The sequence below is a fragment of the Siniperca chuatsi genome, linkage group LG7, assembly GCF_020085105.1.
Source record: "Siniperca chuatsi isolate FFG_IHB_CAS linkage group LG7, ASM2008510v1, whole genome shotgun sequence".
NCBI lineage: Eukaryota > Metazoa > Chordata > Actinopteri > Centrarchiformes > Sinipercidae > Siniperca > Siniperca chuatsi.
Genome location: NC_058048.1, coordinates 12870968 through 12883750, shown reverse-complemented (window position 1 = coordinate 12883750; position 12783 = coordinate 12870968). Strand labels below are relative to the sequence as shown.

The 12783-nt window shown below is 40.9% G+C and overlaps 2 protein-coding genes across 8 annotated transcripts in view; one reads left to right on the top strand and one right to left on the bottom strand.

Moving 5' to 3' along the window:
- The window catches only part of megf6 (multiple EGF like domains 6), a 60230-nt gene that overhangs the window by 28966 nt on the left and 18481 nt on the right, over positions 1-12783 (top strand). For 4 of the 7 annotated variants that reach the window (XM_044203064.1, XM_044203063.1, XM_044203066.1 and 1 more), the window contains exons 8-19: positions 19-141; positions 736-858; positions 1759-1896; positions 2021-2143; positions 2544-2666; positions 2788-3033; positions 3127-3300; positions 5728-5856; positions 6413-6541; positions 10508-10642; positions 11107-11241; positions 12591-12716. In XM_044203064.1, the coding sequence (XP_044058999.1) occupies positions 19-141; positions 736-858; positions 1759-1896; positions 2021-2143; positions 2544-2666; positions 2788-3033; positions 3127-3300; positions 5728-5856; positions 6413-6541; positions 10508-10642; positions 11107-11241; positions 12591-12716 (1704 nt within the window). The remainder of the gene's footprint in view (positions 1-18; positions 142-735; positions 859-1758; positions 1897-2020; positions 2144-2543; positions 2667-2787; positions 3034-3126; positions 3301-5727; positions 5857-6412; positions 6542-10507; positions 10643-11106; positions 11242-12590; positions 12717-12783) is intronic. The other 3 variants (XM_044203067.1, XM_044203068.1, XM_044203065.1) reach the window with 2 other exon arrangements.
- Positions 6628-10497, bottom strand: LOC122879209 (EH domain-containing protein 2-like). The gene is made up of 6 exons (XM_044203070.1): positions 9401-10497; positions 9100-9276; positions 8750-8847; positions 7921-8333; positions 7668-7832; positions 6628-7574 (listed from the first exon to the last, which is right to left on the bottom strand). Exons 1-6 carry the CDS (start codon positions 9619-9621, stop codon positions 7014-7016), a joined length of 1635 nt encoding a protein of 544 aa, XP_044059005.1. The 5' UTR covers positions 9622-10497; the 3' UTR covers positions 6628-7013.

Below are 12783 nucleotides of genomic sequence, written 5' to 3'. Positions count from 1 at the left end.
TGTGTTTGTGTGTGTCAGTGAGGGACCCCTGTGAGGAGAGGAATGGAGGCTGCGCCCAGCTGTGTCTTTCAGAAGGTGGCCGGGTTCACTGCAGCTGCCGACCTGGTTTTACACTGGCTGGCGATGGCAAGAACTGTGAAGGTGAGGAACCACACAAACACACATACTGTATATACACACAAAAAATTTGAGAGCGGATAAATCGAACAGTATAAGAGAATGACATTTATGATTTTTCCATAAGCTACAGCCACACTTAACCTCCTTTTGAAAGCAAATCTGTATTGATTTGACAGGCTGATGTTGGAAACTATGCTCACAATCCCTCTCTGTAACATTTCTCCTGCTCCACCTGTGGAGGAAAGGAGAAGCCAGAGAAATGTGAGACCTGACAAAGCCTACCTGCTGGAGGAAGTATTTACTACATTGTTTTAAAATCCTTTACACATCTAGATTTTTTAAGAGCATATGGGAGCGTAGTTTTGTGATGCTCACTTAACAGTGTGACAGTATGTGTGTTTGGTTCATTAACAACTAGTGTCAGAAACCCAGTTAAGTTTCTCTTTATCTCCACTACCTGTCACTCATGTGATTTTAGTTTTTCTGTGTCTTTTTTGTGTCTATGTACAGTATATACTGTATGTATTTATGTGTGTGTAAATGTGTGTCTATGTACCATTCAGTATCTCTGTGTAAAGACACACATTTGTGTGGTTTATTAACTGACTCCTGTAGACATTGATGAGTGCAGCTCAGACCATGCCAAGTGTTCCCATGGATGTGTCAACATGCTGGGCTCCTTCAGCTGTGTGTGCCATCCGGGCTTTGAACTTGGTGCTGATGGCAAACAGTGCTACCGTAAGTAAAGACCGTAGAAATTAAAATGAGCCTTCCACAAATTCCAGCAACACATTTCTTTGTGCAAATGAGCAAATCCTCTCATAACTTCTACATTTTTGTCCTGAAATGTATTCATCTTGTAAAAAAGGGAAAGAAACTGGAATGCATGTATGCAGTGCCGTGGATGCAACACAATATTTTAAAAAACTACAATTAACTGAAAGAATGAAGAAGCACACCACCAATTATGTCATTTCATGACATTGCTAACAAGTTGCAATTTCAACTTTTTTGTCTACACTTGCAACTGATATTTCTGGCCACAAACTTATTATCTTCTCTGTGCAAAACACACCACTCTCTATTTAGTTTCTTGTAAACTGCCACTTTAATGTGTGTGATGTACAGTGATTTGCTACCAACAGAAAGAACTGGATAGAGCAGATTCACACTTTAAGTTACACATTCTTTAATTGTTATTTGCTTCACGACTGGAAAAGAAAGATAGATAGAATTTGGACAGACATAAGCACATTGTGTGTAAGCTGTCTTCTAACTTTTTATTCTCCTTTCCTTGAAAACATCAAACATTTTAAGGAAGCATATGGGATGGTAATGATAATAATACATAGCATACATCAAACATGTCCATTCTAAATTTATGGCAGTCACATTAGGTATGTCGGTAAGTACAGCTAAACAGAAAGAGATGTACTTTACCTTTCTAATTCCACTGTAATGTTAACTATATTGGTGCTTACAGTAAGAATGGATTTTGTTTTCCTCTCCTCATCTATAACTAGCAATTACAAGACTGGGACAAACCAAAATAGTCCTCATGAATGCTCCATAACATTGTCCTTATGTTTCAGCTCTGGTTATGCACTTTAATTGTGGTTTTGCTCCTTTTTCCTCCAGGCATAGAGATGGAGATCGTCAACAGCTGTGAGAAGAACAACGGAGGTTGCTCTCATCACTGTGAGCACACCACCAATGGCCCGCTCTGCTCCTGTAACCACGGCTACCAGCTGAACCAGGACAGGAAGGCCTGTGTAGGTAAGAACTTCTCTCTGTGATGTGTTTTTCTGAGTCTTGCTCTCTGTCTTTGTTTTTTTATTACTTTTCTTCAATTTTCATTCACTTTCTGATTCTCTGCTTCTGTCTTCCTGTCCACCACCAGATAGTGATGAGTGTGTCAGTGAGGAGTCCTGCTGCAGTCACTTCTGTAGAAACTACCCGGGCGGCTACGAGTGCAGCTGCAGAGCTGGCCACAGACTAAACCCAGACGGCTGTGGCTGCGATGGTAAGAGTGCTAGATTGTTAGCAGTTTACCTAGTCTGCTGCTTTTTAGTGTTTTCTATGTTGTGGCACAGTTGTGCAGGAAAGAAATTCCCAGAGCACATTTACTAACCAATTGCTCAGAAATTAAGCTTTTCAATCTGTTTCAGGGCAGAAAACAAAAAACAGAACATTTGCCCATTAAGTAACAAACTTTGTACATTCTAGAGCAACTGCCAGATGGGTAGAAGAAGTTAAATCAAATGAGTACTCTGAAGTGAAACAAAAGTAATGTCTTTATCTGATTGGAAAAAAATTACAAAGCCCACCTGAGCTTATCTGCACGACCTGTCTTCCATCGAACTTTTGCTATTATTACCCTTTCATTGTCTTAGTTGTGAGTTATTTGTGTATTCTTCTGTTAGACATTGATGAATGCCTAGCAGAGACCTCAGGCTGTGAACACTACTGTGTCAACACCCTCGGAACATATGAGTGTTTTTGTCGACTGGGCTTCCGCTTGGATCAGGACCAGCACTCCTGCATTTGTGAGTGACGTTTACATTATTGTTATTCTTGGATCGAATAGTTATTGTGGCATCAGCTGCTTTTTATGGACAAGTAAAACATACGTGTTTCAGCCATTTAAAATAATATGACTGTGTTTAGCTCTGTATGGCAGAGAACTGGCGGAAGAAGAAGAAGAAGAAGAGGAAGAGGAGGATGAGCAGCTGGAGGTCCACAGATTACCAGACCTGCTGTTCCGCAAGGCTCCTCAGCTACTGCAGTACACAGCAGCCTTGCACTCCCGTTATGACACTGATGATGATGATGGTAGTGATGGTGGTGACAGTGAAAAAGAATTAGAGATCCAGCGGGAGCGTCGAGGAGAGCTTAGATTGGACAGCAACATAGGTACAGTAAAAAGCGTGAGTGATGACACTAAGATGTATGACTGGTGAGAAATCTAATGGATGTTATTATATTGTTTTCCTATTAAATCTTCAGACCAGGAAGAAAAACGAAAGAAAAACTTGGCCATTTCTTTTTCAGTGTGTCTAGATGGCTCATTTGGGGATGACTGCAGTGTAAGCTGTGAAGACTGTGTGAATGGAGTGTGTAGTGAAAACAGCGACAGATGTCAATGTTCACCTGGATGGACTGGGATCATCTGCAACGAGAGTAAGTATAGTTAATAGGAAATTCTACATACGTGCATAGTGTGTTACATCTTTTCTTTGCAACACCTGCAGTGGGCTTAACTCTACGCAGGTTCGCCTTCACCACTCTCCTCAAGATGCTTGAATGTTGAGTTTTCCTTTAAGTATCCACGTACTTAAGATGGATTGTCCCCCAGGATGTCCTGTGACTATTTAAAGGAATAGTTTGACATTTTGAGAAATACGGTTATTCTCTTTCTTGCTGAGAGTCAGATGAGAAGATTGATACCACGCTAGTACCCGTCTGTTGAATATGAAGCTATAGTCAGCAGCCGGTTAGCTTAGCTTAGCATGAAGACTGGTAACAGAGGAAAACAGCTAGCTTGGCTCTGTCCGAAGGTAACAAAATTTGCCTAGCAGCACCTCTAAAGCTCACTAACTTAACACATTATATCTCGTTTATTCCTGTATATTCTATATGCTTAGCTAAGCTAACTGACTGTTGGCTGTATCTTCACATTTACCGTGTGAGTGGCACATGAGAGTGGTATCGATCTTCTCATCTAACTTTTAGCAAGAATGCAAATAAGCATATTTCTTAAACTGTCCAACTATTTCATTAAAAGTTTGGGGACCTGAATATTTCATTTTGTCGAACGTAAAAAAATACATGACTCTCTGGCCAAGACGTGTGCATGGACGGCAGACTAAAATTAATAATTTATGCCCAGATCATATACATGACAAGTGGCTAAGTTTAACAGTACAATACACACAAACATACACACAACCTGGTTTTTCCCACAGGATGCATCCTCTTCTAGGTCTATTTGAACTACCTATAGCAATGATAACTCCCTGTGTGCATCGATCCAGGGCCATATATCATAACCTGTCGGCTCCTCTGCGTAGGAGGCTGGGTTGTTTATGGGCTCCAGAACACAAGAGCACCGGGGGAATCAATCTGTCTGCTACTGGAGCGAGGCCAGGGCCCACAGCAAGAGCACAGCCTGAGGCCAAGGATGTCCACTACTGGGTTAGAAAGCAAGGCTCCATTGTTCCCATCCAGCTCCATGATTAATGGCTGTCTTTGGTCTGAACCCGAGTCAGGCTGGTAATCATAAGAGGAGAGCCACGTGGGACAAGTCCGTTAGGAGCAATCTGTCACTTTTAGAAACACGCTCCTGAGGTGGCAGTATTGAGATGCACACCCTGGAGGTGATGGGTCTGGACATGGGTAGCCGTTTCAGGTGGAGAAGATGAGCAATGTTACTGCCTAAAGCAAATATATGGGAATTGTTATAGCAGGCAATAACATAGTGGTCTATAAGGAAAAAAAGGTGTGTTGGTCACAATTTTGGACCTTCTATGACCTTAATTTACTCTAAAAGTCATGTACTGAATGTATAAAATACAGTGTCATCCTGGCATTACAGTATGTTGTGCTTTAGTCCCTTCCACTTCTCAGTTAGATTTAAAAAATCTCTTTAAAAAGACTTCTCTAACTTGTGTATCTTCTTCTTCATCACTCTTTTTGTGATGGATCATAATTACTTACATAATTACTTTACTATTGTGTTATCAAAATTTCTTGGCTCTCTAAGCACTGATTAAATACTTAATTCTGGCCAAATAGAAAAGCCAATGGTGTAGAATCATATCCCAGAGGCAACTTTTTAACTTTTCATATTATTGGTAGAGCAATTCAAAGTATTTTGTGCGCTTTAAAAAGCTCTGTGTCTATTGCATGTTGCCTCAACATGCGTCAAGAAACACCCCAGTATTAATTCCATCATTATGAAGTTGAATCAGTGCCCCATAACTCCTTCCACTGTACTGTTCATTTACACTGGTTGCATTTCCAGATGTACACATCACGTCTGGTGCAAGTGACAGCGCCACTTAATCGTTGTATGAAAAAAGTTTGTGAAACTTTGATAACTTATTCTCTACAGACAAACACCTTCCTGATCCTTGTACACATTCATTGTAATGTATTTTCAGTTTCTTTTTTGATATTACAAGATACTATAATGCCGTTATCTTCATATATTATTTTAAACTGGCTTATCTTCCCATGGAGTGACATAAAACTGCTGTGAAAGTGTGACATGGAATTCACGCAGACATTCACTTGATGGATTGTAACACTTTAGCACATCTTAAATAGCCAGCTGGTTCATGTTGTAATTGCTAACAAGGCCAGAGAGATTAAGAGTGTCAAGAGGGTACACACCATGGGGAAAGACAGGATGGAAGGTGGAAGTGTTGACTGACTTCTTAACGCTGGAGCATAACCCTTTCTCTGGCTGCATTTACTTTCTCAACAGTCTGTGTGTCATTGTCAAAGGAATTCCCAACAGTTTGATTCATTAAGTTATACTGCAGCTGTTAAGGTGTCAATGCTCTTTCCCCATGTTTCCCTCTTTTTTTCTTTCTCCCTCTCCAGCTTGTCCACAAGGGACCTATGGGGAGGCATGTAATGGCCTGTGCCGTTGTCAGAATGGAGGCTTGTGTGACCCTGTTACTGGGAAGTGTTTGTGCCCCCCTGGGGTACAGGGCCTGCTCTGCGAGGATGGTTTGTATACACACATTCCTATATATACACGCACAGTACACACACAGGTGTGAATACAACAACCAGGCTTGTGACTTGCTTGTGACCCCTTAATATGAAGCAATATCTCCTTACAATTCTGTCAAAAATTGTCTGTAAATTGTGTTCAATGGAAGAGTGATTTTATCCTCCAAAACTGTTTCATTTGAATCATTTTCAGTGGTATGAAAGTATAATACCATTGTATTTCACAAGACAGAAGCAATATTTTGAGAAAAGTCAGAAAAATAAACATCATTTTGAGTTTCATCTTATTTCTTTCTTCTAATCTTGCAACCCCTTGTAGGGGTCCTGATCCCCAGGTTGGGCACCACTGCTGCATTATCCTTCAGTGTGTGCTGAATTTGTCCTGACACAGCCACAGATGTTGTCTTACAATTTGAGATGGGCACTGTGTCCAAAGTTTTTATTTTAACTGTAACCTTGTTTAAATGTTGGCCTTTGCTTTGATCAAACTGGAGATTATTTTTCCAGAAGTGGGCATTCAACCCTAAAGTGGCATTATTCATGTTTACAGGTTGTCCAAGGGGTTATTTCGGGAGGCACTGCAGAAGAAAGTGCAACTGCCCCAACAATGGGCATTGCCATCGTCTGTATGGAGGCTGCCTGTGCTCTCCAGGACTATATGGCCGCTTCTGCCACCTGCGTGAGTACCGACCTGACCTTAGCATAATACCCATTGCATAATGGTGATGATGATGATACTATCACAAACAATGAAATAATACTGGCTGGTTATCTTTACAAGTTTAATGCCATTGATAGAAAATACATTATGATTATGTGAGCAACAAATATATAATGGGAAATTCCCCCTAAATAAAGATAATTGCTGCTTTATTTTTCTTATTCCCATGGATATTTGACTGACTGCAGAAGACGTGAAATGTGAGATGAAAATATGATGTGAAAAATTTGCAGTGATCAAAATCATCAATGGTAATCTTTAGGTTTTGGTGTCATGATGATTAACATACAAATGGATAACATCACAGGCACTGTATACTTTGTTAGTTTTTTTAAACAACAAACTGCTACTACCAGATTAGGTTATATTTAGGAAATTATGTACAAATTGTACAATTAATGTACACAGAGCCTTCCTTTCAGTGTCATGTTTACGCTTCATCGCTGGCTGTACTTAGCCGTTTTGATGGTGGCACTAGGTGAGACGGCAGCTCTCGGGGGAGAAAGTGACCCTCCAGTTTTCCCTCAATAAGGTGGACTGCCAAAGCGAACTCCTCATTATCCAGCATGCCGTCCCCATCTATATCAGACAGCCTCCAGACATGAGCAAGCACAGAGTTGGGCAGAAGGGTGGTCGTCATCCACTCTTTGACTTTGGTGCTGCTCAGTTTGCCCTCATTTGGACTGAGGTTGTAGAAAATCTCGTCGTATTTTGGCTTGTATTTCTCCACTGCCCACTCCTCGAAATCTGTCTCACTGCTCTCGTCATCTCTGGGGAATTCCTTGAATGGATCCCTCCTGTAATGCTCAGGCCTGAATGTTCCTAAAAATTCCCTGTCCAACATACCAGGGAAGGATTTCTTCCTCAGTTCTTGTTGTTGAAGTAAAGGCACCAGGTTTGCTATGTCAGCGGTCAGGAGTTTATCCAAGGAAGCCATTAGACTTGGTTTCAGTGTCTTGAACTTTGAGAAATCTTGACCCAAAAGTTTCTCCTGAAAATGTATGCAATCACATATAAGGCTCACAGAACACATTTGGGTCAATAAATATGGTATTTAGACAGCAATTAAAAAGTAATGTTTGACCTGCATCTTGGTGCAGTCAGGGAAGTCGCCAGCTGGGACTCGATGCTGTTGCTGGATCTTGGTGAAAATTACAGGAAGCTGGTAAATCAGATTGTGCTTCTTGCTTTCTTTGCAAAAAATTGTTGGCATCTCCTGCTTCAGATAGCTGATAATGTGGGCATGAGCCTAGGAGGGGACAAAGCACAAATGAAACCTAAAAATGGTTGGTAAATATTTACCTAAAGCATGGGTTGTAATATATGAGATCTCTTACCCTTACTAAGCGTGCCCTCTTCACCACGTCATTGAGCTTGCGTACTGCAGCATTGTGAGGCAGGTTCCTTATGTCGGCCAAAAGATCCTCCTCCTCCAGCTCTATCAGCTGGTAGTGGTCACACATCTGCCTCTGCTCTGACCAGAAAGATCCGATGTAAACCCTCAAGATCTCGGGGGTTCGAAACACTTTCCCCAGCGACCACATGAGGGCGCCATACACTCTCATGAGCTGTTGCGAGTCCACCCTGTCGGCTTTGTTGAGAATCACGCGCAACTTGTCCTCATAGCCACACAGAGCCCCAAAGGCCCGAGTGAGCTCATCGGAGAACTCTAGTTTATGTGCATCAAACAGCAGGATGATTCGATCCACACGCTCTGCAAACCAGCGCAGCACTGCTGGGAAGTCGTAGCCTGAGGATAAGGAACGAAAACACAGGGTTTTAATTAGCACTGTATGTGATGGGGCAAGCCTCACACTCTCAAGACTTGGAGGAACATATAACATATCCCAATGGCCCTCACTGGTTTCAAGCCATTTCAGTTACACCCATATATTAAAGCATCCATAAAACAAAGCAAAGAGTGCTCAGTTACTTACTGCTCGTCTCATCCCAACTCATGTTACTTTCATCTGCTGTGCTTCTGACTTCAAGTGTTTGAATTATGTTGAGCTGAAGTATTCTTATTTTACTGCATCTCTTACTGGGAATTTAAATCCTCCTGACAGCAGCAATGCTTTCCAACTTTAACTGTCTGAAACTGAATATGTGGAAGTAAAGACCCATTGATTCCGTCTGACATTAAAAAGGAAATTAGAAATGTCTCACCTCGACTCAGTTTTCTTTTAGCAGCAGTTAAGATGCCCGGTGTGTCGATAATGCTGATACTCTCAAGGACTTTATTTGGCATCTGAACGCACTGAAACCTGCAAAGAAAAACATGCGTCAACATCAGCTTTACTATTTCTCACTATCCTTTATATAAATGAGTAAATAATAGCTTCACACTGCAATGTTTATGTCAGTACTTATGCTAATGAAGGCAGAAAACTGGCAAAAAGTAAAAGAAATAAAAATTAAAAAAGACACCTCCGAAACAATCCATTATTTCCCTTTTCCTTTCCCTCTCCCTCCACTCCTCTCTTTCTCCCTTTCTTTCTCTATGTCAGTTGATTCACCTGTTCAGAAAAGTATTTCCAAAAGGGCCGAGGTTTCGAAAGGGCTTTTTCCGATCCACTGTGAGGGCATTGCCAGGGATGATTCCTTCCACCTCTCCATACATGACGGCAGTGAAGCAGTCAGTGGTTGGCTCTGGACCAACTCTGCTACCAGGAAAATCTTGTTCTATGAGATACCTGAAGCCAAACCAACATTACCAACATTATTACCCACAACACATCAGTGCAATACATTCAGCAGAATACATGCACAAATCTGCAGATTTAAAGATACATGAAGAGTGGAAGGTCTGATTCTTACCTGATAAAAGTTGTCTTTCCTGTTGAGTACTGACCCATCACCAGCACCATTGGTTTGTTGTCAAAGTCTGCGTCCTCATAGCTCGGAGAATGAAAGTGATGGAAAGAATAGTATTTCTCTATCGGCAACAGCCTCTTATAATAAAGATTCTTCAGCTCCTCCGTCACCAAATTGACATCCCCCAATGTTTTAGGGTTGCTCCTAAGCCTCCGGATGGACATTGCGATGATTTTTTGCTCTTAGTTTCTCAGTGTGGAAGCTGCTCACTCTTCTAAGAGCAAAGTGAATGATGGAAGAATGTGCACAAGGAATATTATCAGATTCTCACAGCTGTCTGCTCCATCCTGCAGCGGGACATTTAGAGGGTGGAGAGGGTGTAACCAGAGCCTGCAGCTGCACCTAACATAAAGCCAATGTCGAGAGGGACAGGGTGGAGTGGAGTTCAGTTTTTGTTGCTGAGTAGGGACAATCTTGGCAAAATTCATGAAGACTGATTGTTCTAAACATTGAGTGGGGATGTGGCAGTTTTTCAGTTTCAAAAGTCTTACATAACATCTATTTGTTCAATGTTCAAATTCTGTTAATGTGAAAAAGTTTGCAGAAAACTACTAACAACACAACGAACTTTGTAGGAAATTGCTTGCCCAAATAGGCTGGTCTCAAAATAGATTTGTAATTACACAGTAGTAAGGATGAGTGATGCACCATCATTTCATACAAAGTTCTATAAATCAAGTGAAATAGGAGGCACATGACTTAAACTTGCAGAAGTCTGATGTTGTGATAACATGGTGGTTTGGTGTGTTCGTCTGACTAAAATGCAATCTGATAGTATAGAAGCTTTTTTTCCTCAATTAACCACAACCACCTCGACTTTAACAAACAGGGAATGTTTTCTTTGTTAACCTTAAAAACCTGAGGCTGTTTCAGAGCAGTAATGTAGGTTGTGCAGCTTGCTATTCATAGGTCTATAGGTCAAATTCACACATGTATATTTTTTAGACAATATCCTACAAACCTAAGAACATGTTGAAAGCATTCATCGTTGTACGTCAACCTTACTCATGCTTTTTGTCTGTTTTTAAACTGATCTTGTCCGCCCCTCAGCTTGTCCCAGGTGGACGCATGGTGCAGGCTGCTCCAAAGAATGTGACTGTGTTCAAGAACATTCCACTGGCTGTGACCCCAAAACAGGGAGCTGTTTCTGTAAGGCCGCATACCACGGCCCACTGTGTGAGCAAGGTATAAGCAAAGCACCGACTCATTTATTCAACGACAGCTTCAGCATGCAAGATCCTAGGAATGAAATGGTAAAGATTTGTGTTTAGTTACATTTTATCCACACGGTAAACATTTCTTCAGGTCTGGTCAGGTATTGATCATTTCACAGCATCATAAAGTTTATTTCCTGCTGCAGTAATAGGACTATAGCTACAGTAATGTCAGTAGCTGAGGGGAAATACACTCGGAGCCATGATGTTTACTTGCAATGCAGATTTGATATAATGGTCTAAAATGGAAAAGCAGTTTAAGAAGTTGCTGTGATTGCTCTTAGAGACCAGTTTACAGTGATCACAGAATCAAGTCGATCACTGGTTAAGATCTTAATAACATGTCTGTTTAGAAGGAACTATACTACGTACTTTCACAAAATTGTTAGTTTATCTTCCCTCTTCTGTTGTGTATGTGTTTATGTCCCAATGTAGAATGTGAGCTTGGCTTCTTTGGTGCAGGCTGTGAGCAGCCATGTGACTGTCCAGGTGGAGGGTCATGTGACCCCAGGACTGGAGAGTGCAGCCAGCGATGTCCTGCAGGCCTTCATGGAGATAAATGTCAGCTGGGTGAGACAAAAAGCTGCTTTAGTACATTATGCATCAAACTATGAATGTGTTAAGGTACAAGTTATTCTAACTTATAAAAAGGCATGTAAGTGTAAGGAGCACAGTCAAATATATTTTAGGTGTAATTTTTGTTTTAGTGTTTCTTTCAAACATCTGGAATAGATCCATAAGATCAGTTTTTACCTTTCAAATAGTTTTAAAACAGAACTGTTAATGTATGATGTCCCCCAGCAAAGCTAGACTCCACAGCGCCCTCATGTGGCCATAACGTTTTAAAGTTAAGGATCACTGTGTATACACTCTAAGCATGTGTATGCATAATGTGAAGTGTGTGGGCTTGCATACATGTGCCTACCTGTGTGGTTATTGTTTGCATACTTCATGCTTGTGTGAATACTTGCCACCTTTTTTTAACGATAAACTATGTCAACACAAACTGTTATAAATGAGTTTCTGAATTTCCCCACCTTTGTCACAATGTTTTTAAATTTGCTTATAAGTCTTTCTTTATTCTGTCCTTTTCTATTCATTCTCTGCTACCTTTGATGGATTGAGTGGATTTAGTAGGTGAAATAAATAAGGCTTTCTCTTGAATTCACCTGGTCAGTGCAGGTGTTCTTGTTATTACAAACTGCACAACTGAAAACATGAGTGTTCCTCCACAGCAGGGTGTCCCCCTGGCTGTTTACTCTGCTGGTTGATGGAAAGTTCAACCCTCTGTGTTGTGATCTAAAGTGATACTGAATATTGTTCAGGAGCCTCTGGTAAAAACATGACTTTGTGTCTCCGTGGAGTGGAGTAAGATAACAGAGCAGAGTTACAGTATGTCAGCACTGATGCACACTCCAGGCCTTGGCTTGCTGGGTTTGTCAAAGCCAAATGAAAAAAAAGTAATCTACATTTCCTTGCTTGTACTTAGCTAAAGTTGCAGGCGAGGTCATGACAGGGGTAATTTACTTCAGTTACTACTGCAGAGGTTATTGGCAGAGGCAGAATAAATAAACAGAAAATGATTAAGTATTTCCAAAATTTCACTTCTGCAGTTATCTTTCTTAACCCGTTTTTGCAGTGTTGCACAATCCTGGGTTACACTTTATTTGGATAGTCCACTTTATTTGGATTAGGCACAAAAAACATCTTGGTTAGGTTGTGTTCATGAATTGTCACATATACTCTACTGATAATCTGTTAAACATCTACAGACAAAGCGAAACAGTTGAAACGTTACAAATACTCTATAAACTATTTGTAGGCAGACTATCCAAATAAAGTGTTACCCAATCATGTGTGTGTTACACTGTGTTATGTTGTATCTGTTTTTAATGTTTTAATCTATTGTGTGTTGCTAGCCTGCCAATCATGGAGCTATGGCGAGAGCTGCCGTCTGACATGTGACTGTGGAGGAGCTCCTTGTGATCCCATAACCGGACAGTGCGTCTGTCCTGCTGGGAAGACTGGACACTCCTGTCACAAAGGTACTTTTATTTTGTATGTTTTTTGATGTTCCATTTTCTTTCAGTATTAGTTTTAGGACATTTTAGC